The following is a 24,787-nucleotide window of genomic DNA, read 5'->3' as shown; positions in this document are numbered from 1 at the left end:
CTTTCCTCGCAGGGGGGCTGGGATCACCTCTCCGTCCGGGCCAATGCCACCAGGGCCCCCAGGACCTCGTCCCAGGAGAGGGCCGGCGAGCGGAGCGGGGAGCAGGGCAGCGGGCCGTCGAGTGTGGCCGCAGCCCCGAAGGAGACCCCCGGCCCGGTCTGCTGCTGAGGCCGCGTCCCCTCGCCTGAGCAAGCTGCCCTGAAAGCTCAAGCTTGATGTGAGGGTTCCCGTCGCCGTTGTCACCGTCGTGAGCCATTCTCGTGCTGAACTCGCTGAAGTGTGGGTCCCAGCAGAGGCATCACCAGGCCCAGACTGCAGACTCCGTATGAAAGCCAGCCTGAGGTCACGGCCACCTTGGAGGCACTGAAACAGCCCAGAAACGTGAAGCTCGTGGCCCCGGCTGCGAGGGGAACGTGGGGTGTGGGTGGGGGCTCCCTTCACCCTGGCCTCTTGCGCCCGTCCCCCTCCCCCTCCGCCTCCCACCTTCAAGGGACAGGAGCCTGGCCCTTCCAGGAACACTGCCCCTGGGGAAGCAGAGCCCCCAGAGGAGCCTTCTAGGCTCTGAGCATCCCCAGACAGCACGGGGGGACTGCCCCCCAAAGAAAACTGGCCATGGCTGTGGGGCTCAGGCTGCTCTGCCTCGGGCCTGGTCAGTCCTGAGAGCAGGACACGCAGACTTCATTGCAAAGGTTAAGGAAGGAGACGTGAGGTTGGAAATAAATGCTGGGGAGGGGCGTCTGCACCCCCTCCCCCGGGTGGGCCAGGCCCTCCTGGAGTGGACAGAGGACAGAGAGGCTGCCTGTGGCTGGGAGAGGTCCATGTGCAGAATCCCTGTCCGCCCAGCAAAGCGGAGAAGCATCTCAAGCCCTCACTCCCCACCTGCGGCCGCCCAGCTGCTTTTTATCTGGAAAAAGGGCCTGTTTGGTGAAGTCTGGTGTTTGCTTCCTACAACCAGACCCTTTGGGGGGGGGGCGGTTCTCGTGAGCCCACGTCCCTTCTCGCCCATCTCGGCTCTCGATTTGACACAGAACACGCTGACTCCACCAGCTTCCCCGGGCCATCCCGCCTGGAGGGGCCGGCTGTGCTGGCCGAGTGTAAAGAGGTCGCTCGTGGGCCCCCTCGCCAGTGGCATGGAGGGAGTGGGTGGCCTCTGCGTTTGCTGCATCTCCTGGAGGCGGGACCAGGGGGCGCAGGTCTGGGGGCAGGGCCCAGGGGAACCCCGTGAAGGGCCAGGCGGGGCGGTGCCCTCCTGCCCATTTGCACTCTGCTGCCAGGTCTCGCCGAGTGGGACTTTTGGTTCCTTCTACGGCAGCCACCTTTGTTCTACTGTCACTTGCTGGTTGCACCCTGCCCTTTTTCCAGGGCCACCGTGTCCCCTCTTGGCTGAGCCCCAACTGTCGACCTGCTCAGCATCATGGAACCATCTCAATTCCTTGGATGCTTTATTCAATAAAAACTTATGCCAATGTCAAGGACACATTCCTCTTTTTATTGCTACATCATGATTTAAATGCCCCCCCCATTCCAGCACAGGCCATGAAATCTTTTATCTTGGTTTCATTAGTATTTAGAAGAGGCCATTAGGAAAAATAAAAGCAAATTTGGGTCCCTTAAGAAACATTTTCACCACAAGTACAGCTGGGGCACCGGCAGCTCCCTTCCAGGTAGTTTTTCCCGGACACCAACGGCGCAGTTCTGGTTTCCCTGCTGTCAGCAGTGGGGATCCCTCCCCCGAGCTCGCAGGTCTGGTCTGCAGGCCAGTCTGTGGCCCCAGGTGCCAGCGGGCAGCTTGGGCTCAGAGTTCATGAGTGTCTCACTTGAGGACACGCACAGCCTTGAAGGGCCGGGCAGAGCCTTCTCGCGGGACCGAAGTGTCCAGACTGGGCTTAGAGTCCAAGGCGAGGGTCAATGGAGCAGCAGGCTCACCGGACCTGTCCCCCGCCCTCCCAAACAACACCCTGAACCTGTACTGGGACCTTTAAGGCTCCTTTGTGATGTGACCACAGCAGGCAGATGCCCTCCAGCCTCGGGTAGAGAAGAACTGGACATCTGGGTCCAGGTGACCATCTGGGAAGCAGGTGCCAGTGGGGGACAGAGAGAAAGAGCCACAAGGGCTGGCCTCAAGGCGGTGACCCCCCAGACCCCTGGTCACCAGGCATGGCCTCCTGGATACATTCTCTGCTGGGCACCCCCATCTGTCTGGAGCTCAGAGTCGCCCTCAACCTCGGCTCCCACTGGGGAACTCCCTGACACCGACCTTCCTGTGTGGCCACCCCTGGGGGCAGGTCAGGAGCACCTGGGGATCCCGCCTGACCCATGCCAGAGGGTCCAGAGGGCCTGGGGATGGGGCTGCCGGGGTCTGGCTGGTGTCTGACCTGGAAAGTTGGGACGGAGGCACCTAATGGCTGTTTCCAGGGGTGCCCCCTGCTGCCCTTGATTCGGCCAGGGCTAATGCCAAGCCCCGGCGGTGCGTTAAGTGGTGGGACCTGCACTGCCAGGGCTGGGCGGGGAAGGCCGTGGGTCAGGATGCGGCCCTTGCCTGTGGCAGCCCCACTCCCAGCCGGGCTCAGCCCCTACCCGCAGCATCCAGAGGGGCCTGGCCCCCGAGAGCTCTGGGACAGATCAGGGCACAGGGCACCCTGCCTCATCTGCCAGCCCAACCCCACCCTCTCCGCAGCCGCTGTTGCTGGGGCTCCTGCCCAGGCTGCCTGGGACCCTGTCCCCTCCTTCCTCCCCACATTGGCCGTGGGGAGGCGGACAAGGGAGAGAAGTTGCCAGCAGGGTTGAGAGCAAAGTCACCAAGCCTGTCGGAGCCAGCAGCCAGTGGGACAGGAACGGCTGCAGAAGGAAGCGTGGCCCGGGGCGGCGGGGACCTGCCAAGCTGCCCGGTCCTGCCTGTGAGGAGCAGCACCGGGTGGGGGAGGGGAGCTCCTGCCACCGCAGGCTCCTCCCCGCCGAGAGCCCCACTGAGCCCCCAAGTCCAGCCAGGACCCTGGATCATCCTATCGTCCTTTCCAGACAACCCTGCGCCACGTGCATGACCACAGATCCGACAATGACAGCAGCAAACCTGGGTGGGACCCCGAGGGAGGCCCCGGGGGCCGGACCCTCTTCCCACCCGCCCGGCCCTGTCCCCAGCACCCTCAGCCCCAGGCGGCAGATCCTCGGCCGGGCTCAGGATCCCCCACCCTGAGGGAGCCAAGACCCCAGCCCTCGCCCGGACGAGGTCCCTTTGGAATGACTCTGAGGGAGTCAGATGAGGGCTTGGCGTCTATGTGACAGGTGCTGAACCAGCTCCTCCAACCTTCTCTGCTCAGCCACACTCCCCTCCAGGCCGAGGCCGTGGGCCTTGTTTTCTCTGTGCCTCAGTTTACCCGGAACGAGGAGGCTTCGATGCAGGCCCTGAGTCCCGACCTCAGCAGCAAGTGGGGAACTTACCCAAGCAAACCTTTTCCTGGGACCTCGCCTCTGGAGGGAGCCGGGAGTGAAGAGAAGTGAGTGACAAAGGCCGGCCAGCTCCTGCCTAGATGGTTACAAAGCAGGTCCTGGGACCCCGGCCGACGTTTGGGTCTCGTGCTGCCCAGAGCTGTACCACTCACTGGTCTTGTCCCTGGGGGTTGGGACGTGTCCGGGGAGGCGGCTGAGGGTGCAGGGAAGCAGAGGCGCGGGGCCTGGAGGGCCCAGGACCGGGATGCGCGGGCCGGGCCTCCGCTGGCCGCGGGCTGGGGTGCTAGGAGCCCTCTCGGAAGCTGTGGATCTGCGTGGAGTACTTCTGCAGGTGGCCCTCGGGCTCGGCCTCGGAGGCTCCCAGGGCACCGCCAGCCACCTGCTGCTGCTGGTAGTGCTGGTAGAGCTTGGGGCCCGGCCCGTCCAGGCCCGGGAGGCGGCCGCTGGACATGGTCAGGATGGTGGCGGTGAGCGACTTGATGTAGTTCTTGGCCAGCGTGAGCGTCTCGATCTTGGAGAGCTTCTTGTCGGCGCGCACGTGCGGGATGACCTCCCGCAGCGCCTGGAAGGCGTTGTTCAGCTTGTGCATGCGCTGCCGCTCCCGCTCGTTGCTCTCCAGCCGCCGCTGGACGCTGCTCTCCCGCCGGCCCACCGGCCCCGGCCGCCGGCGCCCGCCCTCGGCCCGCGCCGTCTGCACCCGCGCCGTCCGGCCCCGCAGAGCCTTGGCCGGCTCCGGTCCCGAGCCTGGCTGCAGCGTTTCAGGCGTCCGCTCCCCCTGGGTGACCTCTGGGTCCTGCGGGGGCGCCCGGCGCCGGGGAGGCCGGTTTTTGGTCTTCATGGCTCCAGGCTGGTTGTGCTGGGGGTGGCGGCTCTGATGGGGGCGGGGGGGGGCTTTGGAGCTGAAATCCAGAGCAAAGGCCACCCTGAGGTCAGGGCCGGGGACGCCCAGGGCAGTCACTTGGTGCACAGCGACCCCAGAGTCCCTCCCATTCACACGTGGCACCCTGAGCTGACCCCACCCCCACCCCACGCCCCTGTTTGACCTCATACTGATCCCTCAGACCTTTCCCTGGTCTGGTGGCCCCCCTCTATCCCAAGGTGACACACATTGACCCCAGGACCCTTCTCTGGCCTCGTGCCCCTCACTTCTGCCTGAGTGCCTCCTGAGCTTAGGTGGCCTTTGACACTCTGCTGAGACCACCCAGAGACGCGGCCCTATCCTAGCCCGGGGCAGCCCTGCCGCCTAAGGTCTGCCCCGATGGGCAGGCAGCAGCTCCGGCCACCACCCTCACTCTCCTGCCCCACTGGACATCGCACACAAAGGGACAACGTTGGTGCCAGAACGGCTGTGGGCATGAGGTCGCTGTCGGAGGTCAGAGGTGGACAGTGGCCAGAGTCCGCAGCAGTCCCCAGGCTCACCATGTGGGTGGCTGCTGCCTGGGCTCCAGACCCCGGCCCCTCACCCAGGTTTCCCACCACCAGACGCCACCCTGTGCCGCCCGGGGTCTCCCCCGCGGCCCCATCCGCACCTCCACCCCCGTTACCTGGGGATCTGCGGCCTCACGCACTGGGGCTGCCCACGGGGGACAAGGACACGTCGCTTTAGGCGCCCCGGGCGGGGCGGCAGCCGCATGTAAATGAGCCCGCCGGGCGGGGGCGGGGCGGGGCCAGAGGACCTGTGGCCACCTCCCAGCCCGCGAAGGGTCCCCGGGCCTCTTCCCTGCTCGGGCGGAGCTCAGGCTCCGGAGCCGGTTCCGCGGAGTAGGAGACAGACTCTGCGCCGAGGTGAAGCCCCGGGACCGCACCTGGCCGCCGTACCTGGCCGTGGGGTTAAGGCTTGGGACACCGAGCCGGGGTCAGAAGAATTCGTGGAAGAGCCGTTTTACAGTAATACTAGTTTCCCCAAAGGGCAGCGCGGCAACGTCCCGGAAGAGCCAGGCACCCGGCGCCCCTACCCTGTGTTTCAGGCAGGATCAGCAGCACCGGGCCTTGGGGACCCGCCCCCACCAGCAGCAGCAGCACGTCCAGGTGCGAGTGGGAGGAGCCCGGCACCGGGAGCACTTGGTTGGCTGCCTGGTGGGCAGGTCATGGGGAAACAACTGGTGGTCGGTTTTTGGAGGTCTCCAGGGGCAGCAGGCAGGTGGCTTGGGCTCAAACCCTGCCGCCACCCACCGACCTGCTTTGCTTAATCGCCCCCTGCCTCAGTGTCCCCACTTTTGGCTGCCGCACTAAAATATGGCAAAAGCACCCTGGGCTCAGGGCTTCTTGGGGGCTGATGGGAACTGCCCCGAATGCAGGCAGTTCCTGAGGGGGCCCCTGGGCTGGGCTCCCACCTGCTTGTGTCCAGCAGGCCGGGGCTCACTCGCTGCCTGTCTTGGGCTCTCTGAATGGGGTTTCACAGGTCCCCTCCATCCACTCCACAGGGTCACTGCAGCTGGTGTCACCTGAGCTGGGGCCAGGGCCCTGTTCTGGAGCAAGGAGGCAGATACTTTGCTCTTGGCAGCTCCCACCAGGAGAGCAAGGAGGGGCCCCTCAGGACACAGCAAGAGCTGATGAGCCTCTTAGAGCTGGATCTCAGAAATGCTTCTTCAATTCAGCAATAAGTGCAAAGGCTTTGAAGGACAGAAACACGCCACGGCAGCGCCAACACCACACGCTACCTTGTCTAGCAATTAGACAAACCTTCGTGTTCTCAGTAGCGTGGGTGGGGTTGGGGGGGGCTATCTGTCATGGAAAAAGCCACCCCGTCTCCAGAGCCCAGGGCATTGAGTGACCTAGGGCTGCAGGCTACAGCGCCTACGGCAGGGCAATGCCCGGGGTCACCCGCCCCTGGCCTTACATGGTGGGAAAAAACACAGAAGAAATGCAGCAACAGAGTTTATAAATATATAACTATATTTATTTTGAATATTAAATAGTTTTTAAATTACAAGCAATTTATTGAATCACACTATGCATCAATATACAGTAAAAATCTTACAATGTAAAAATGTACACAATTTCAACTGAAAGTTTATTAACTGTTATATTGCCGTGAACCTCTTGCAACGGTTTTAAAGCTCAATCGGGAAACCTGGCGGTGGGGGGGGGGGGAGCCTCACTTGCAGCTGGCATGAAGCGGTGGGTACACACAGCGGTCTTTTATTAAGATCTGTCTACACCTGTGCCAACCCGAACACCTTAACCATGTTCCAGCCACTCAGATAACAGGTTGTTGGTAATTCAATACCGGCAACACGTCTTGTAAGAGTTTGTTCATATACTGGAGAGAGGGTTTTCCTTGCGGAGAGCCAAGACTTAGGCCGACCCCCTTAGTACTTAGGAACGTGTTTTTCTGGAGATTTAAATCTGAAGTTACCGTGTGCACGCCTTCTTACGGTAAGGCTACTTCTCCTGAGGCTACTATCTTGAAGCCCCTCCTAACGGAAACCCAGCGTCTGCAGCCTGTTCACTTCTGGAATTTTCAGGTGACAGGCTGGGTCCAGTAAAACCAGGAGCTGCCTCCCTTGGGCCCCGTCCCTCAGGACAAACTTGCACTAAGTCATCGACCCTACAAACACCTAAGGAAAGTGTCAGTAAAAGGAAGAGGTTTTGAAAGGCGTTTTACGGCAGCAAGACAGAATACAAAGACTTTTCTTAGAAAAACCCATTTCTATAGAAACGATCGCCCGTACATTTAAAAACAGAACAGATGCTCTGTTTTCTGTTCAGCTAGTAGCTTCCTGGAGCCTTTTCACTCTTAAGACGAATGGCTTCTTACCCAGATGCACTGCCCCAAGGGTCAGAAGGATGTGGGGGGCACTGTGCCCACGTTTCTCTTTCTGGCTTAGGACCCAGTCATTGGATCACGCAAATTAACATCTAGCTAGGAAGGAAATGAAGGTGAGATTATTTTTATGGTGGGATTTAAGATATGTAAACTCCACCAAAGTCAGACTGATTCCAAAGGAGGCCGGGAAACACCACTTTGGACCCGGTATTACCAACCTCACCCATAGTATCTAGAGAATTCCACTGATGTTATCTCACTGGGTAACGTATTAGAACAGGGACGGGTTGAAAACTCCACTGCTGGTAACCGAGTCAAAAGAAACTGAATCAAACAACGAAGCACATGCTGACATTTCAGAAATGGGCTGAAAATTTTAATGTACATCATTTCCTGTGTATTGCTTGAGATTTTAAAAGAACATGTTAATTCACATGTTTATTATAAATATAAAATCTTCCCAACCATGCAACACCACACGACGACCTACTACTCCAACCACCCCCCCCAGACTTTGTGTATAAAATGTTTTTGGCAATTAATTATGAGAAGCGATACAGACCTTAAGATAAATTAAAATGGGAATGATGTTGCTAAAATCTCCTTAATCGTCGTGAAAAAGCGCAGCCCCCAAACATCAGCGCACTTGTCCCGGGCTGGCTGTGTAAGAAGACTACTCTACGGAGCTGCTAGAGTTTCGTCATTACACTGGAACGCCTTAGACCTATAATTTGAAAAAACTAGTATAACTGCCTCTCACTTCTCTTTCAACCGAGACTGGTAGGTAGATGTAAAAATTCAGAAAACTCAGACGTCTTCATAGCAAGAAATTCAGAGTCAGAAGTTTTGGCAAAATCACTCCCGATGCCCTGGGGTCCGGCTCTGGCAGTGCTCTGGGCCCACGCACGCCGGGGGAGGCGGGGGAGGTGTGCCTTCCCCTCGGAATCTGCTCGCTCTGGAAATTATTGCTCGTGTGAAAAGGGAGTGAGCCAGAATGGATAAGAAAGGCCCCGGCACACTGCGTCCACTCTAGCCCCGGCCTGGGCCCTGGACGGTCGGTCACCCCAGGGGCCTGCCGGAGGTGGGGAAACCGACTGGCACTGGCCGAGCCCTGGGCGGGGCCTGTGGGGACCCAGACCCGAGGCCCCCCCGGAACCCAGGCGGACCCTCCTCAGAGCAGCACTGCCATGCTGCTGCCAAAGCACGACTCGAGGACTGCGGAGGGAGGTCGGCTCTTTCTCACAAACGCCCGGTTCCTGCCCATGTCGTGAGGTTGCACTGGACACGCTCGGTCCTTTCAGAGCAAGGGGGGACTCGGTGCTTAACGAAGAAGGGAGGGGTCAGTGCAGATGGGCCCGGGGGCTCCGGCCACCCGGGCTGCCTGAGGTCCCGACCAGGAGGACGTGCTGGCTGTGGAGGCTCCGCCGCTGTCCCTTGTCCCTCCTCACGGCCGGAGGACAGACTGTGTCCCCTTGGTCACACAGACCAGTCACACCTGGACGGGACATGATTGGAAGGGTTGTTCTCAGGGGAACAGTTCAGCCCCAGGGGCTGCGAGGAGCTCGACACCTCAAGTGCTCAGAGAGAATGAACCCCAGCATCCCTGGCCCCACAGCCCTCCGTGGAGCAGCTTCTACGCCCAGGAGAACCCCAGCTTCCTGCAGGAAGCAGCTGCAACACGAGGACCCCGAGACCACCGCCGTCCGCATTTCTGAGAACCGAGCCGGGGAGGCGGCTCTGAGAGGAAGAGGACCGCGGGGACCTGGACGGTCCAACCGCAGCCGGGCGCTCAACCCCCTGTCCACTTGTAGCGAGAGGGTTTTTAAAAGTCGGGGTGGGGGGGCGGGTGGGAGAATCACGCAGAGGGGCTGCAAGACCCTTCTGCTCCCCAGAGAAGCCCCGCGTGCAACAGAGAAACCACCTTCCAGAGAAGAGACAAAAATGTGTTTCATTCAATCAACAAAACAGAGCAGTCTTTTGGGACTCATCAAAAATATTTCCTATAAGAACATAAAACACTAACATTCAGAATCACTTTATCATTTACGAAAAAGTACCGTATGTACAGTTCCAACAACTCTAAAGACAGCATGACACTCAAAATAGTGAAGCTTTACAAGTACCATGCAGAGCAAACAAACTATAAAACAGAAGAAAAAAAAAAATCAAACTAGTGGATAGCACCAGCTTGACCTGCCTTATTTTCCTTGAATAATTTAAGATTCTGTACAGTATCAGGGGCTCTCAGGACATTTACCCACAGTGCAATTACAGAAAGCAATTAGTGATCTCTTTAAAAACAATAAATATGGCTCACTGCTGCCAATTCCCACCACTGGCCCCGGGGCCCTGCGCGCAGGTGGGAGGCACGGGTGTGGACGTGGAGGACGGACACCTCGCGTGGGACCCACCCCCAGCCGGCGCCGACAGTCCCCCCCACCGCATCGCCCGGGGCTCCCAGGACGGCAGAGGCGCGGGGCGTGAGGGCAGCAAACTGCACTGGGCGAGCCGGACGCGCCACGCCGGGGCCGGGCACCCCGCAGCGCTGTCCCTCGGCCTCCTGGGTCCTCCTCCCCGCCCTGCGTCGGCAGCTGTCGAGGGGGCGCCGCTGGTCAGCTGGGAACGCCGCGGGGAGCAGCCTGGGCCGGAGGAGCCTCCGCATCCCCTAGTCTTTCTCTCCGTCTTCGCTGCTTCCTATTCAGGAGAGAGCAAGCAAAGCTGGGTTTTTAAAACGATCGTCACAGATAAAAATAGTGTGCACAGCATCTGATCTTCGCTGCGGAAAAAGGAACTGAAGCGAGAAGTGTGGCCATGGGCCACCTGGCCGAGCCGCGAGCCGCTTCCGGCAAGAGCGGCACCTGTCAGGCTCTCTCGCAAACACATCTGCTCGGCTCACACGCTGCTCAATGTGCTGCTTCGGGGGCAGGAGAGAACCTGCTCTGACCCCCACGGTCCCCCCCGACGGGCCATTAGGTAACGGGCACTATCTGATCGGCACAATTAAGCACAGCACAGACACAAACAAAAGCTCTGTGTGTTTCACAGTTATTATTTGATGAGCAAACTTCACATCAGAAAGTGTACCACTAACACTTATCTTCCCATCTAGCTGTGGGGAGAAGGGTCCATATGTTCAGATACTACTTCAAATGTGCCCCTCCTGCCCGGGCCCTCTGGTGCCACCCCAAGACCAGGACTTAATGGCAAAATCAACATTCCGGGGGAAGGGCCAGAGTGTGCTCGGGCTCAAGGCCAGCGCCAGGGCTGCATGTTCCTCGGAGCTAAGCTTTCTCAAGAGCTGCTTCTCTCCTGGGCAAAGAAGTCAAAACGGGGGCGGGCGGCCAACAGCAAAGGGGGAAAGAGGAGAGGGGCGCGTGGAGCGGCCGCAGGGCACGTCCCAGCCCCAGAGCCCCGGGCAGGCAGGCAGGCACGGAGGCCTGAGAGTGGGGGACGAGGCCCCCGGGCGCCCGCAAGGCTGAGAGCGCGCGTTAGGAGGGTCGGCGCCGTCTTCCCGGCAAACGGCAGAAAGCCCCGGGGGACACGCAAGCAGCCCGTCGGGGAGCCCCGGCCCCGGCCCGCTCACCTCCCTGCTCGATGTCCGAGTCTGTGAGGTGCGTGAGAGAGAAGCTGGCGATGGTGGCGGGAGAGATGGAGAACCGGGAGTAGGGCGCCGCGTGGGGCCAGCTCGGCTCTGCGCTCCGGGGCGGCGGCGGCGGCGAGAAGTACTTGGACGTCTGAAGAGAAGCCTTGGACCCGAGGAGGTGACTTGCCTTGGACGAGAACGGGTCTGGGGAGAAGTCATCGTCCCACTCGAAGCCTCCACCTGCAAGCAGAGAATCCACCCGTCACGACAGAGCGCGGGCGCCGGCAGCCCAGCGGCTCCCGGGCCACCAGGGGCCCTGTAAGCGACATGCGACGTCACCTTCAAACAAGCGTACGTTACATCATCTCCCAGGTTCTCTTTCAACTCCCCAGTGAGATGAGGTACCTTCTTCATCAGTCGAACTTTCGGAATTCAGGCACCGGCTCAGGCAGGGGGAGCCCGACGACGGCGCCGGGCTGCTCCTCTCGGGCCCCAGGGCTTCTCCTCCGCAGCGGCCCAGCTCTTTGGTCGGGGTCTCCTGAAAAGCCGACGCAAGATCCCATCAGCCCACGTGTGTCCTGGGAGGCCGGTGCCGGCGGGGGGGACAACCGCTGGCCAGCTCCCCCTCGGGACGTGGCTCCGAACCCTGGGCGGACGCGCACAGCGGCCGAGGGGGGCCTCTGAGGGGACGGGAAGTCAGAGGTCAGCAGGCAGCCTGCTCCACCCCCCACCGTGCTTCTGGCTCTGGGTGCAGGAAGGGGGTCTTCGGATGCTTGGAGAGAGGAGACAAGAGCCCAGATTTTTCCTTCTTTCCCCTCCCTTCTCGTGCACTCCTAGGTGGCAGCAACAGGGGCGGCCGGGCCTGTAACCCAGGGCGGTGAGCTTCCTCTCGGCCTGGAGGAGCTGCGATGCCGCCAGGCTGCTTCTTCCCTCGGTCCTCCCGCCGTGCAGCTGGCCTCAGAATGGGGTAAGCCGAATCCCAGCTTTCTGGCCGGAGGACCAAAAAGAGAAGGCCCACGACGTCGACTCCATGGGAGTGGGGAGCCCAGAAAGGGATGCCATCAGGCTGCTGTGACCCTGGCTTACCCTCAGCGGCTCAGGGGGGATCTGACCCCAAAGGGCACAGCCAGGCTTTGAGAAGTGAGCGGCAGGGAAGACCACTGCCAGGGCCCAGTCTCGCAAGAGATGGGGTCAAATAGCACAGCAAAGGCTTTGACAGGGGACCCCGATCTCCAGAAGGGGTGCAACTTGCGCCCTGAACCCAACCAGGTCAATGCCTTCCTGAGATAAAAATACCAACGTTGTCCACAGAATCTAAACAAGACATAGGATGGTATAATTCACAGGAGAAAAGATAATTACAGATGCCAGTGCTAAGAGTCCTTAGATACTGGAATTTCCTGAAAAAGACTACTATAAAACATTCCTACAAGTAAAGGAACGCACACTTGAAATGCATGGAAAAGTCTCAGCAAAAGAATAGATGATAGGAGTTCCCTGGTGGCTCAGTCAGTGGGTTAAAGACCTGGCATTGTCACTGCTGTGGCAGAGATTCGAACCCTGGCCTGGAACCTGCACATGCCACAGGTGCAGCCAAAAAAAAAAAAAAAAAAAAAAATTATAAAAGGAATAATGAAATGCAAATTTCAGAACAGAAAAACACAACCACTGAAATTTTAAAACTCTCAGGATGAAGAGCTCCCTGGTGGCTCAGTGGGTTAAAGAGCTGGCATTGTCAGTGCAGCGGCTTGGGTTTGATCCCTGCCACAGGAACATGTGCATGCTGCGAGCAGAGCCAAAAAAGGGAGGGACGGCTGGAAGTAAAACAGGGGGCACTGTCTGACAAGGTTCTGTGATCCATCAAGCTGAAGGCAGCAAGGGGAGGTGTGGTCCCTAAATCCCACTTGAAATGGTACAACACTGATTCTAAGTAGGCTGTGAAGAGTTAAGTTCATACACTGGAACCCCAAGAACCACTCCAAATACTACACTAAGAAGATAATACAGTAAAATATACAACGGACAAAAGATAATACTAAAAAGCGTTCTCATTAACCAAGAGAAAGCAAAAAGAGGAAGAGATAACCAGAGGAACAAACAGAAACAGCAAAAATTTGTTCACCTAAATTCAAACATGAATCATCTTGTTAAATTCTAAGTGGCCTAAAAACAACAACAACAACAACAAAAAAAAACAATTAAAAGAGAATTTCAGAATGCATTTTTTTTTTCTTTTTTGCCCGCCGTGCTGCACAGCACATGGAGCTCCCAGGCCAGAGATGAGAGCCGAGCTGCGGTTGCAATCTGTGCAGCAGCTACGGCAATGCTGGATCCTTCACCCACTGTGCAGGGCTGGGGAATCAAACCTCAGTCCAGTGCACCAGAGACACAGCAGGAACTCCAGAAGAGATTTTTAAACTCACCTAACTACATCGTAGCCACAAGAAACTACTGTCAAGTACAGGGAGGTAGACAGGTTACAAGGATGCAAAAAGAGAGAGCATGAGAATACTAATCAAAAAAAGCTGCAGTAGCTTTATGAGCATCAGACAAAGAAACGAAGAAGGACATGAGATAATGACAAAGGGTCAACTCACCAAGAAGATACAATCTTAAATGTGTGTGCAACTAACAACAGAGCCATAAACCAGACGAGGCAAAAACTGACAGAAATGAAAAAGGGAAACACACAAGTACATAATTATAGTCGGAGACGTCAACATTTCTCTCTCAGTGATCAATAAGCCAAGGAGAAAAATCCACAACGATGGAGAAAAAAACGAACATTACCAACCAACTGCATCTGACAACCCCCACCCCCCAGAAGCAAAACACGCCTTCTTTCAGGTGTGTAAGGAACACTCACCAAGACGGACGATGTTCCGGCTCTGAAACAAAACAACACATTTAAAGGAATTGAAACCCTACAGAGTGTGTTCTCTAACCGTGATGGAATCAGACCAGAGATCAGTAACAGAAAAGCGTAAGAAAACCTCCAGCCCTTGGAAATGAGACAAGGTTTTTAATAAGTAATCCATGAGTCAAAGAGAAAGTCTCAAGCAAAGCCAGAAAATACGTTGAGCTGAATTGAAAAGACAACATTAAAATTTGTGGGATGGAGGTAAGTAGTCCATAAAGGGAAACGTCTTATTAAATACTAGTATTAGAAAGAAGGAAGGAAAGGGAAACTTCTCATTAAACAGTAATATTAGAAAGAAGGAAGGTCTCAAGTTCTAAGTTTCTACCTTAAGACTCTAGAAAAGGAAGAGCAAAAGAAATCCAAAGCAAGCACAAACAAGAAAATAATCAAAAGATAAAGCAGAAATCAACAAAATTAAAGAGAAAAGAAAAAAAATTCCATTACACCAAAAGCAGTTCTTTGAAAAGATCAATAATAAATCTACACAATCTCTACCTCAGAAAACTAAATATAGAACTACCGTATGACCCATCAATCCCACTCTTGGGCATCTATCCGGACAAAACTCTACTTAAAAGAGACACATGCACCCATATGTTCATTGCAGAACTATTCACAATAGCCAGGAACTGGAAACAACCTAAATGTCCATCGACAGATGAATGGATTAAGAAGATGTGGTATATATACACAATGGAATACTACTCAGCCACAAAAAAGAACAAAATAATGCCATTTGCAGCAACATGGATGGAACTAGAGACTCTCATACTAAGTAAAGTAAGTTCGAAAGAGAAAGACAAATACTGTATGATATCACTTATATCTGGAATCTAGTATACCGCACGAAGGAGCCTTTCCACAGAAAAGAAAATCATGGACTTGGAGAACAGACTTGTGGTTGCCAAGGGGGATGGACTGGGAATTTGGGGTTAATAGATGCAAACTACTGCCTTTGGAATGGACAAGCAATGAGATCCTGCTGTAAAGCACTGGGAACCACGTCTAGTCATTTCTGATGGAGCATGAGAATGCGAGAAAAAGAACATGTGTACATGTATGTGTGACTGGGTCACCTTGCTATACAGCAGAACACTGACAGAGCACTGTAAACCAGTATAATCGAAAAAATAAAATCATTTAAAATAAAAACAAATTAAAAAAAATACATAAATCTACACAATCTCTTCCTGGAAGAGGAGGAAATAGAGTTGACCCCTGAATGTCGCAGGGTTTGGGGCACTGACCCCTGCGCGGTTGTATCACCACTTTTAACTTTAAAAGTTGGCCCTGCGTGGAGTTCCCGTCGTGGCGCAGTGGTTAATAAATCTGACTAGGAACCATGAGGTTGCAGGTTCGATCCCTGGCTTTGCTCAGTGGGTTAAGGGTCTGGCGTTGCCGTGAGCTGTGGTGTGGGTTGCAGACGCGGCTCGGATCCCGCGTTGCTGTGGCTCCGGCGTAGGCCGGTGGAAGCATCCCTAGAAAAGGCAAAAAGACAAAAAAAAAAAAAAAAAAAAAAAGTTGGCCCTGCGTATCTGTGCTTCTGCATCCACAATACAACCAACCTTGGAGCGGGTGGTACATAGTAGGAATTTCGTGGAAAGAAAATCCACACATAAGTGGGCCTGTGTCATTCAAAGCCACGATGTTCAAGGATCAGTGTAACTTCCCACCTTATGAGACCATTACCTTGATACCAAAACCAAAGACAGCGGCGCCAACGCAAAATCAGCCAAATAAGCAAACCTGCTGCCACGTTACAGATCAATGCGCTGCATGAAACAGACAACACAACCCTCAATAACGTATCTGCACGTCAAATCTTGCAACATGCGAGAATAAAACCTTACAACCAAGTGGGCTTTATTTTCCATGGAGGGAAGGCTGATTCAGTATTGAAAACCACAGTCGAGGTAACCGAACGTACACATCCCAACAGAAGATGAACCTCGGAGTTCCCGCCAAGTCGTGGGGAAAATGCACTGGAGAAAACTCAGTGTCCATTCAGGATAAAAACTATCTCAAACCAAGGACAGAAGAGGATTCCCTTTGTTACTGTTGCTGTTGTTTTGTCTTTTCTAGGGCCGCACCTGCGGCACAAGGAGGTTCCCAGGCTAGGGGTCTAATTGGAACGGTAGCTGCCAGCCTGAGCCAGAGCCATCATAGCAACGCAGGATCCAAGCCATGTCTGCAACCTACACCACAGCTCACGGCAACGCCAGATCCTCTACCCGTGGAGCGAGGCCAGGGGTCAAACCCGAAACCTCATGGCTCCTAGTCGGATTTGTTAACCACCGAGTCATGACGGGAACTCCAAAGAGGATCTTCTTAATTTGATAAAATGCATCCACAAAAATCCTACATCATAATCAATGGTTAAAGACTGAGTGCTCTTCTCCTGAGGTCGAGTCCAAAGCCAGGAGGTCTATACTCATCCCTCGACTATTCAACACTGGGCTGAAAGTCCCAGCCAGTGTAATATGAAAAAGAAATGAGATACAGTTTGGAAAAGAATAGAGAAACCTGCCCCTAGGGCAGACAACAAGATTGACTGTGTAGAAAATCACAAGGAGTGTGAAAACAAAACGAAACAAGAGAGAATGCCTCGAACTAATACGTCAGTAGGGCAGGATACAAAGTCAACACATAAAAATCAATTACATTTCTATGTACAAGCCAGGAGCAGACGGAAACCAACATTTTAAAATTATGTTTTATAATATTTCCTTAAGAGATGAAACACTCAGGCATAAATCTAATAAAACACACAGAGCATCTGTATGCTGAAAACCACAAAACACAAAGAACTAAATAAATGCAGAGACATACCGAGTTCATGAACTGAAAGGCTCAAGAGAGTAGAGACGTCAAGTCTCCCCCAAAAGATCGAGATCTACGCAATTCCCATCGAGACCCAGCGGGTATTTTTGTGAATACAGACAAGCTGATTCTAAAATCTACACGGAAAACTGGAGGAACTGCAAGAGCCAGAACAATTGTGAAAAGGAAGACAGACGAGAGGAATCACCCTCCCAACGTGAAGACTTCATACAAAGCTTCTTAGGAAGACCAGGCGAGAGGTACTGGCGAAGGGGTAAATCCACAGACCAATGGAAGAGAAAAGAAAGTCCAGAAGCAGATCCATAAGAAGGCAGTCATTCAATTTTTGACAAAGCTGCAAAGGCAAGTCAATGGACGGAGGCTGGACAAGAGGCCGAGAGGTCACGTTTTGGCTCCGGGCACTAAATACGGAGGAGGGAAAGCACACCTAAGGAGAACCCCGGGACCCCACCTTCTGGAACCGGAGCCCCACTGACAGCCCAGCTGACGGGAGAAGCATGTTCAAGAGCCACGAAGACGACTCAACAGAGAACATTTAAAAACAAGTCTGAACGGCAGGCTACCTCATTTTTAAAGAAGCCCCCGTCTGAGCCCACTGAGCAGAGACGGGCGGCGGGGCTCGCTCCCTGCCAGGAGGGCCCGTCCTGTGCCGGGTCCCTGTCCCTGCTCCACAGGCACTGCCACTGGTCAGCGTCTCCAGGGCTATGGGCGAGCCACAGACGGTTCCAGCACGCACCTGCGCACTGGGCAGTGCTGCCGACTGTCAGACTCTAAAGCCCTGGTCTGGAGAGGGTAACCAGTCTCCGGAGACCCCTGCCCGAGCGCCCAGGGTAACCAGTCTCCGGAGACCCCTGCCCGAGCGCCCAGGGTAACCAGTCTCCGGAGACCCCTGCCCGAGCGCCCAGGAGGAGCCTGCAGATCGCCTCCCTTCCCTGAACGGGGGGTCCCCGGGCAAACCACGTTTCTGCGTGTTTTTGGAACTGTCACCGTAACGAACCCCAACTCCCTTTTCCTGAGTCATCATAAGACAATCGGAGACCTCGGATGGGAACCAGCCAAAGGGAGTGCACTCGCTCTCACCTCCCCCCCGCCCCCCGTGTTCTGGAATTCTCTAACATGACCATGTGGGGGCAACAGATACCTGGTCAAACAGGTAGACGGTGACGTCATCAAAAAACGTCACCGCCTTCTTTTCTTTCTTCCAGTCGTTGGGCAGCTGGTCCGCGGCAGCGGCCGCGCAGGGTTTCAAGAGGCTCCGCAGGTGCTGCCCGTCCTCGCTGCTGAGGATCACGGGCACCGGGTGCTCCGTCTCGTCCTCCGACTCGGAGCTGAGGCTGTGCAGGTTGAAGGCCCGCAGGTCCTCGTCCGAGTCGTCGCTGTTCTCGTCTTCCTCGTCCGCGTCAATCCCATCCTCCGCCAGGTCGAGCATCCCCGACACGCCGAGCTTCCCCAGGTACTTGCCTTCCACGTCCGGCTCCTTCAGCTTGGGGCCCTCGCCGTGGCCGCCCAAGGGCTGCTCCACCGCCGGGGCCGCCGGGCCGCCGGAGCGGAGGGGCGGGTGTGCGAACGCCAGCAGCTCGTTGGTGTTGGTGCCGGTGGAAGCCAGCGCGCAGGGGGGCTCCTCCTGGGCCTCCAGGTCATCCCCGCTGCTCAGCTCCGAGTTGAGCAGGCTCGAGGGGCTGCCAGCCTCGTCGTCGTCGTCGTCGTCGTCGGGAGAGGGCGGCTCCTTGGGCTCCTTGGACACGGCGGCTGTCGCCGGTTCCGACGGTCCCCTTGACTCCGGGTGACTGGAGGTGTGCAGAGAGGGGGGACGGCTTCGGTCCGGCGGGCTGCTGCCGGTGTCCGGGCCACAGCCCTCGGCACCGGGACGCTGCCCGGGGACGCCGGGCTCAGCGGGGCGCTGGTCCTCGCCCGAGGCAGACACCGAGGCTCCCGGCACCCCCTCGGACCTCTTATCGGGCTCAGAGTCGTTGTCTGAGAAGTAGGCGGAGTCACGGTACGAGCCCTGGGAGCCGGGTACGCCAGTCTTCGAGGTCATTTCTGTGCCTCGGTGCCCATCAGCTATGTCTGAGACGACAATGACAGGGTTGGGAGCCAACCCGCCGTGAACGCCGTCCCCCAGCGAGGCCGCGTCAGGGGCGGCAGCACCGTCGGGGGCCGGGTGCAGCGTCCACTCGGGGGACTCCAGGTTCTCCGTCTCGTAGCCACTGTCCGCGGGCTTATCGGGGGGCAGGAGTTTCTGCGGCGTGTGAGGGCCTAAGGAGCCCAGCAAAACCTCGTGGACGTCCACCGAGTCCAGAGAGTCTGGGGTCTCCACCGACTGCTCTGAGGTTGGGATGGGCGTCGACAAGCTGTCCTCTAAGAGGCTGTCCTGACTGGCAGAGTCCGAGGAGAGGGCGGACACCAGGCCCCCCTCTTCTGCGGGGGCATCCTTACCATCCGGCTGGTTTGGAGTCTCAGCGGCCACGTCTCTCTCGGGCAGACCTCGGCGGCGGTGCTCCTGTGAGGGCAGTTGACTCTGTAAGCTCTGCCTCGATTCTGGAAGGCCGCTGCCCATACTCACCTCGCCGGCAGACGTGTCCCGGACAAGAACTGAGTGGCTCTGGGTTGGTCGCAGGGCCTCGCTCTGGGGAGCGGGGTCTCGGGACCCGTCGCCGGTGGAGGGGACGTCCCCCAGGGCAGGCGCAGCCTCCGGGTGTGCCTGTCGGCAGAGACCGTCTGCAAGGACCCCCAAACACGGGGGCTGGGCTCCGCCCTGCTTCGGGGACACAGCTGGAGGCGTCCCCTGTGTTTCGAGCGAGGTAGGAGGTGCCTGCGGGGAGGGTGGCGGTGCCGCGTCCCCAGGGCTGCCCCCGGGAGTCGCGCCTGGGTCTCTGCCCCGCGAGCTGACGTTCCCCTGCGACAAAGAAGAGCCTGGTCTGTTGTCAGCCACCTTAAGCTCAGCATCCAGCGAGTTTCTACTCGGAGCTCCTAACAGAGTTTCAGGGGAACCGGCATTTCCAAGTTCTGTCTGAAGAGCGTTCACAAGCCCTTTGCTGGACGAGGAGTCTTTCAGTAAGTTCTTCTCCTGAAGAAATAGAAAGTTTTCCGACAACTCTTCAACATCCAGCCAATCCGGACGATCCTGGTGCAGGAGGCTTTCTGATGCGCAAAGAGGCTCGCAGTCCACAAGCCTGTGGGGCTTTTCTTTCTCCAAGGGCCGTGGCATCACTGACTCTTTGGGGTCATCCAAACTTGAGCTTAAGGGGCCCGGCTTGAAGTCAGCCTGAACGCCGTTGAGCTCCAGCAAGTCAAGTATTTTTTGGTGACTGGGCAAGGCCTCCGATTTGCCGTGATCGCTGAACAGCCTGTTGAAAGGGCTCTCGGGGCCCTTGGTGACAGGCACATCCTTGGGGACGCTGGCGCCCCGGGGGTCCGGACTGTGGTGGAAGAAATCCTCGTCTGTGCTGGACTCCTCCAACTCAAGGTTCCTGCGGGTCAGACACTGCGGTGCCTCGTCCCCGCTTCTTCCTGGATTATCCACTTCGGTTGTGAGCAGCGCAGGCGGGAAATCGAGCTCCAAGTTGCCACCGCTTTTTTCCTCGAGTTGGATGTAATAGTCGCTTCCGACAGAGAGGTTGTGGGCATCAAAAACGGGCACCACGCCGGGGGCCCGCGGGGGGACGTCCTGGCCGCTGGCATCTTGCTCCCCGGGCCCGGGCTCTGAGAGCGAACTCTCAAGAACTTGGGTGGGGAAGAATACGCTCGCGTAGGACAGGGCTTCGTCTGGGGGGCCGCGGTCGCGCTCGGCGAAGTGGCCGTGCTTGGCCGCCTCCCAGACGCACTCGAAGCTCAGGCCCCGGCTGGTTTGGGTCACGGTGAGCACCTCGTCCACCTCCCGGCCCAGCCGGTCCCGCGCGAAGTGGTCGAGGATGGGGAAGGCGGCGGCGTTCGCGGCGTCTCTGCTGCTGGCATTGGGCTTGAGCGCGTTCCACTGCTGCTCAAAGTCCACCTCCGAGTCCCGCTGGCTTTGCATCCGCAGGTAGGTGAGCAGTCTGTGCACGTCCTCGGCTGCCGGCCTCTGGTCTGGGGACAGCCAGCAGAACTGCAGGACTTCATACCTGAGCGACAGAGAGAGGGGGTGAATGCACGGACCACAGACTGTCTTCAGGTGGGAGCTCACGCGGACCCCAGGCCGCCTCAGCACCCGGAAGCCCTGACGCTTTCCTCGGCACTGACCACCGGAAGGAGTCCGGTTCACAGGGAGATCAGGAGAAAGGGCAGGTGGAGAAAGACAGTCTGGCACTTTCTGTGTCCGCAGGTACCACTGCAACTCGGCGGGCTTGTCACCCGCTCGCCTGGAGTTCTCTCAGGACTGAGCCACCGAATGTAGAAGCAGCTCTAAAATGCTCTCCTCAGGAGTTCCCGTTGCGGCGCAGCGGAAAGGAGTCCGACTAGGAACCGTGAGGTTGCGGGTTCGATCCCTGGCCTCGCTCAGCGGGTTAAGGATCCGGCCCTGCCGTGAGCGTGAGCGGTGGTGTAGGCCGGCGGCTGCAGCTCTGATTAGGAACTTCCATATGCTGCGGGTGTGGCCCTGGGGAAAAAAAAAAACATCCACAACAGGAAGCTCCCTTAGAACTGACTTTTCCTTTAGTTCAGACTTAGTGTCACTTTTCTTACTGCACATAGTACATACGTTTCTGCTCGTTCTACACACGTTCAAAACCAGCATGACATTTTAAAAAAGGGGGTGTTCATTCCAAAATCGGTCGTGAATAACAGGCACGCGATGACGACGTTCTGCAACACTTGCTATTTGAAAACAGGGAGCACCTGGCCAACACCCGTGGAGGGAGACAGGAGTTCCCCAGCTTCCGAAGAAAAGGCGACACGGCGCTACCCACCATCTGTCCGAGTAGGGCTGCTCCAGCTGGGGCTTGGGCAGCTTCGTGTCTCTCTCTCGAATGACCTGGTTGAGGACATCCGCGTCGGAAAGGCTGGAGTAAGGCTGAGCCGCATTCTCAAACAGCTCCCACAGCGTCACACCCAGGGACCTGCGGGAAGAAGGAAACAGCTACTTCTCGCTCCCTCCGAGGCCGGATCCAGAACACCCGCGCTTCCCTGTGTACGGTCGCTCGCGGTGTGAATAGCACAAGGGGTCTACAGAAAAGGCTGCTCAAGACAGCTCTTTAACACGATTTTAAAAGCAAGCATTTCGGGAGTCCCCGTCATGGCGCAGTGGTTAACAGACCCGACTGGGAACCGTGAGGTGGCGGGTTCGATCCCTGGCCCGCTCAGGGGGATCGGGGTCAGGATCCGGTGTTGCCGTGAGCGGTGGTGTAGGCCGACGGCTACAGCTCCAACGAGACCCCTAGCCTGGAAACCTCCATATGCCACGGTGCGGCCCTAGAAAAAGACAAAAACAAGCATTTCCATTCAAATGACGACCACAAGGATACCTCCCTGTGTTTACTGATGGAGCATTCCTTTAGGCGTCTTGGCCCTTTTGCAAAAACTCCTGAGAAGGAGGTAACAGGTGTCACTACAAGGAGGCGCTACCGACTGTCAACTTTAAACCTCGAGATTATCTGCAAGATCATGACGATGGCCTCGCTAAAGAGCAGCAGCAGCAGCAGCAGGGCTCCATGCGAGACCAAGGGCCGGAGCTCCGCGCCCATTCACAACAGGAATGAGCACTGGAAATTGTCACACACACACACACACACACACAGCAGCAGGGCTCCATGCGAGACCAAGGGCTGGAGCTCCGCGCCCATTCACAACAGGAATGAGCACTGGAAATTGTCACACACACACACACAGCAGGGCTCCATGCGAGACCAAGGGCCGGAGCTCTGCGCCCATTCACAACAGGAATGAGCACTGGAAATTGTCACACACACACACACACACACACACACACACACACACACACACACAGCAGCAGGGCTCCATGCGAGACCAAGGGCCGGAGCTCCGCGCCCATTCACAACAGGAATGAGCACTGGAAATCGTCACACACACACACACACACACACACACACACACACAGCAGGGCTCCATGCGAGACCAAGGGCCGGAGCTCTGCGCCCATTCACAACAGGAATGAGCACTGGAAATTGTCACACACACACACACACACACACACACACACACAGCAGCAGGGCTCCATGCGAGACCAATGGCCGGAGTTCTGAACTGAGTTCTGAGCCCTGGGGTGGGGAAAAAATCCCATTCACAACAGTAATAAACACTGGAAATCTCCACACACACACACACACCCACACACACACCCACACACCCACACACACACACACGCGTCTTCCCTGTCAGCCCCAGACTTTCCCTGCTGTAGTTATTCCTTTGAGTAGCTGGGGCTCGCAGGCCCTTCTCGGTCCTTGTCCCACTGCCCGCAGGCCCAGCACTGCCCCCGCTAAGGTCAGGGAGGCCTCCTCTGCACCTGCTCTGCGTGGTCGCTGTGTTCCGTCCCACCGTGTGGCCCAGTCTCTTCTCGGCAATGGCTCCCAAACCTGGCTGATTATCTGTGTCATCTGGACCCTGGCCTTCGGACCCACCCCCGAGGACTCTTCGATGGGAGACGTGGGCGCAGCTTAGGAGGCTGCATCTTTCAGAAGCTCCCTTGTGGAGTTCCTGTCGTGGCTCAGCGGAAATGAATCTGACTGGCATCCATGAGGACGCAGGTTTGACCCCTGGCCTCGCTCAGTGGGTTAAGGATCCAGTGTTGCTGTGAGCTACGGTGTAGGTCACAGATGTGGCTCGGATCTGGCGTTGCTGTGGCTGTGGTGTGGACAGCAGCTACGGTTCCGATTTGACCCCTAGCCTGGGAACCTCCATACCCACAGGTGGGGCCCTAAAAAGACAAAAAAGGAAAAAGAAAAAATACAGATGACCCACAGTAGCCTAAATTGGTCCTTGTCTCGAAAGAACTCAGGGATTTATTGAAAAAAATGTATGTGGATGTTAAACTTCAAAGAATATAATAAAAAAAACATATACGTTATAAAAGCTCCCTCGCAACGCGGGCGTCCAGGCAGGTTTGAGGTTGAGTTTCCGTGACTAAGGTCGACACCCACCGGAAAGCTTGTGTGAGTAACAGGCTGGATTCCAGTAAGTGAGTTTATCACCCGACCTCGCCAGAGTGCAATGTAACGTGCCAGCTAAACTCTCTTAGGCTGCTTTCACACATCGGTGCGAAAATCAACCTATTCAGTGTCTAAGCGGAGAGGGCAATTCCATCCAAGGACACAGTAAAAGGACCCAGATCTCCAATCCCACTCCAGAAGAACTGGGAGGGGCAGAGGGCCCCTGCGGAGGCAAAGACCTTTAAGACACTGCCAGGGACGTGAGGGCGCCTACAGCTGAGCTGAGGAAAATGAGGAGCTCGCGGGAAATGCTGAGGACCAGAGGGGCCCGCGACCAGCAGCACGGGGAGGGTTATCAGCACAAGCCGGGGCTGGCCCCGGGCAGATTTCTCAGTTCCTCCAAGTCCCGTCTGTGCCCAGGCAGGTCTGCTTCAACACCAAACCCTCTCCAGCAGCACCCCCATTCTGCAGAGAACATGAAGCTCGGGGTTCACACCCCCTCCCCCACGTTCACAACCTCCCTTCGGCATCCCTTTCTCATCTGCTCACGTGGAGCAGAGGCTCCGAGGCGGGGCTCCGAGGCACAGTCCCGCCCTGCCCTGGCGCTCTCTGTCCCCTCTGCTTTCCTGTCCAGTCTCCCCCCACGGCACCCCCCCAGGACAAGCGCCAGCAGTCACTGCCTCTATCCCCGTCTCTCCGGTTCTTCACCTCGCACTGGCTTGTGCCTCCCTGAGGACCACGGAGCCTCTCTCTTCTGGGAGGAAAGATGTCCCGAGGCTCAGCCCCTCTTCCACCACACTCGCTGAGGGAGGTCCCCCTCACTCGCCCCTGGCACCAAGCAGTGTGGCCCCTGCCTCTGGCCAAAGCGGGCACCACTGCCGGCCCTGCTGGCAGAGACGTCTCAACCTGTCAGAAACAAGGGGGAGGCTCTGGCTCTGGGAACACAGGCTAAGTCTCCAGGTCAATCACCCTGCTGAGAACAGGAAAAATACAAATGCGGCAGAAAAGGCGTATTTTTAAACGCATCCAAGAGCAGTTGAAGCGTTCTCATATGGTGCAGTAGGTTGAGGATCTGGCATGGCACTGCAGCAGCATGGGTTGCTACTGTGGTGCAGGTTTGAGCCCTGGCCAGGGAACTTCCACGT

The 24,787-nt window shown here is 56.9% G+C and overlaps 3 protein-coding genes across 7 annotated transcripts in view; 1 reads left to right on the top strand and 2 right to left on the bottom strand.

Moving 5' to 3' along the window:
• The window catches only part of TECPR1 (tectonin beta-propeller repeat containing 1), a 28,318-nt gene extending 26,846 nt beyond the window's left edge, over positions 1–1,472 (top strand). For both annotated transcript variants that reach the window (XM_085016454.1, XM_021086091.2), the window contains exon 25: positions 13–1,472. In XM_085016454.1, the coding sequence (XP_084872580.1) occupies positions 13–168 (156 nt within the window). In that variant the 3' untranslated portion in view covers positions 169–1,472. The remainder of the gene's footprint in view (positions 1–12) is intronic.
• BHLHA15 (basic helix-loop-helix family member a15) lies at positions 1,469–5,139 on the bottom strand. Its single transcript, XM_021086092.2, has 2 exons — positions 4,992–5,139; positions 1,469–4,346 (listed from the first exon to the last, which is right to left on the bottom strand). The coding sequence occupies exons 1-2, from the start codon at positions 5,078–5,080 to the stop codon at positions 3,731–3,733; spliced, it is 705 nt and encodes a 234-aa protein (XP_020941751.2). The 5' UTR covers positions 5,081–5,139; the 3' UTR covers positions 1,469–3,730.
• A 1,185-nt stretch (positions 5,140–6,324) lies between these two features.
• Positions 6,325–24,787, bottom strand: part of LMTK2 (lemur tyrosine kinase 2) — a 92,744-nt gene continuing 74,281 nt past the window's right edge. For 3 of the 4 annotated variants that reach the window (XM_085016446.1, XM_013995356.3, XM_021086090.2), the window contains 5 exons: positions 21,444–21,593; positions 17,702–20,660; positions 11,205–11,337; positions 10,800–11,039; positions 6,325–9,910 (listed from right to left, as the gene is read on the bottom strand). In XM_085016446.1, the coding sequence (XP_084872572.1) occupies positions 9,882–9,910; positions 10,800–11,039; positions 11,205–11,337; positions 17,702–20,660; positions 21,444–21,593 (3,511 nt within the window). In that variant the 3' untranslated portion in view covers positions 6,325–9,881. Of the gene's footprint in view, positions 9,911–10,799; positions 11,040–11,204; positions 11,338–17,701; positions 20,661–21,443; positions 21,911–22,085; positions 24,106–24,787 lie in introns of those variants that run through there. The other variant, XM_085016447.1, reaches the window with a different exon arrangement.

Source organism: Sus scrofa, chromosome 3, assembly GCF_054392235.1.
Source record: "Sus scrofa isolate SSC_HxYL_T2T_F1_AM1 chromosome 3, Sscrofa_HxYL_maternal_Yorkshire_Landrace_v2.0, whole genome shotgun sequence".
NCBI classification, from domain to species: domain Eukaryota; kingdom Metazoa; phylum Chordata; class Mammalia; order Artiodactyla; family Suidae; genus Sus; species Sus scrofa.
The sequence above is the reverse complement of the archived record's forward strand: the minus strand, read 5'-3'. Positions and strand labels throughout refer to the sequence as shown.

What these genes read in the sequence shown, in the direction of transcription:
- BHLHA15 (XM_021086092.2), bottom strand. Translation starts at nt 5,080, where the DNA reads ATGCGGCTGCCGCCCCGCCCGGGGCGCCTAAAGCGACGTGTCCTTGTC. An exon ending in GTGAGGCCGCAGATCCCCAG is followed by an intron (nt 4,347 to 4,991) that starts GTAACGGGGGTG and finishes TCTGGATTTCAG; the next exon opens with CTCCAAAGCCCCCCCCCGCC.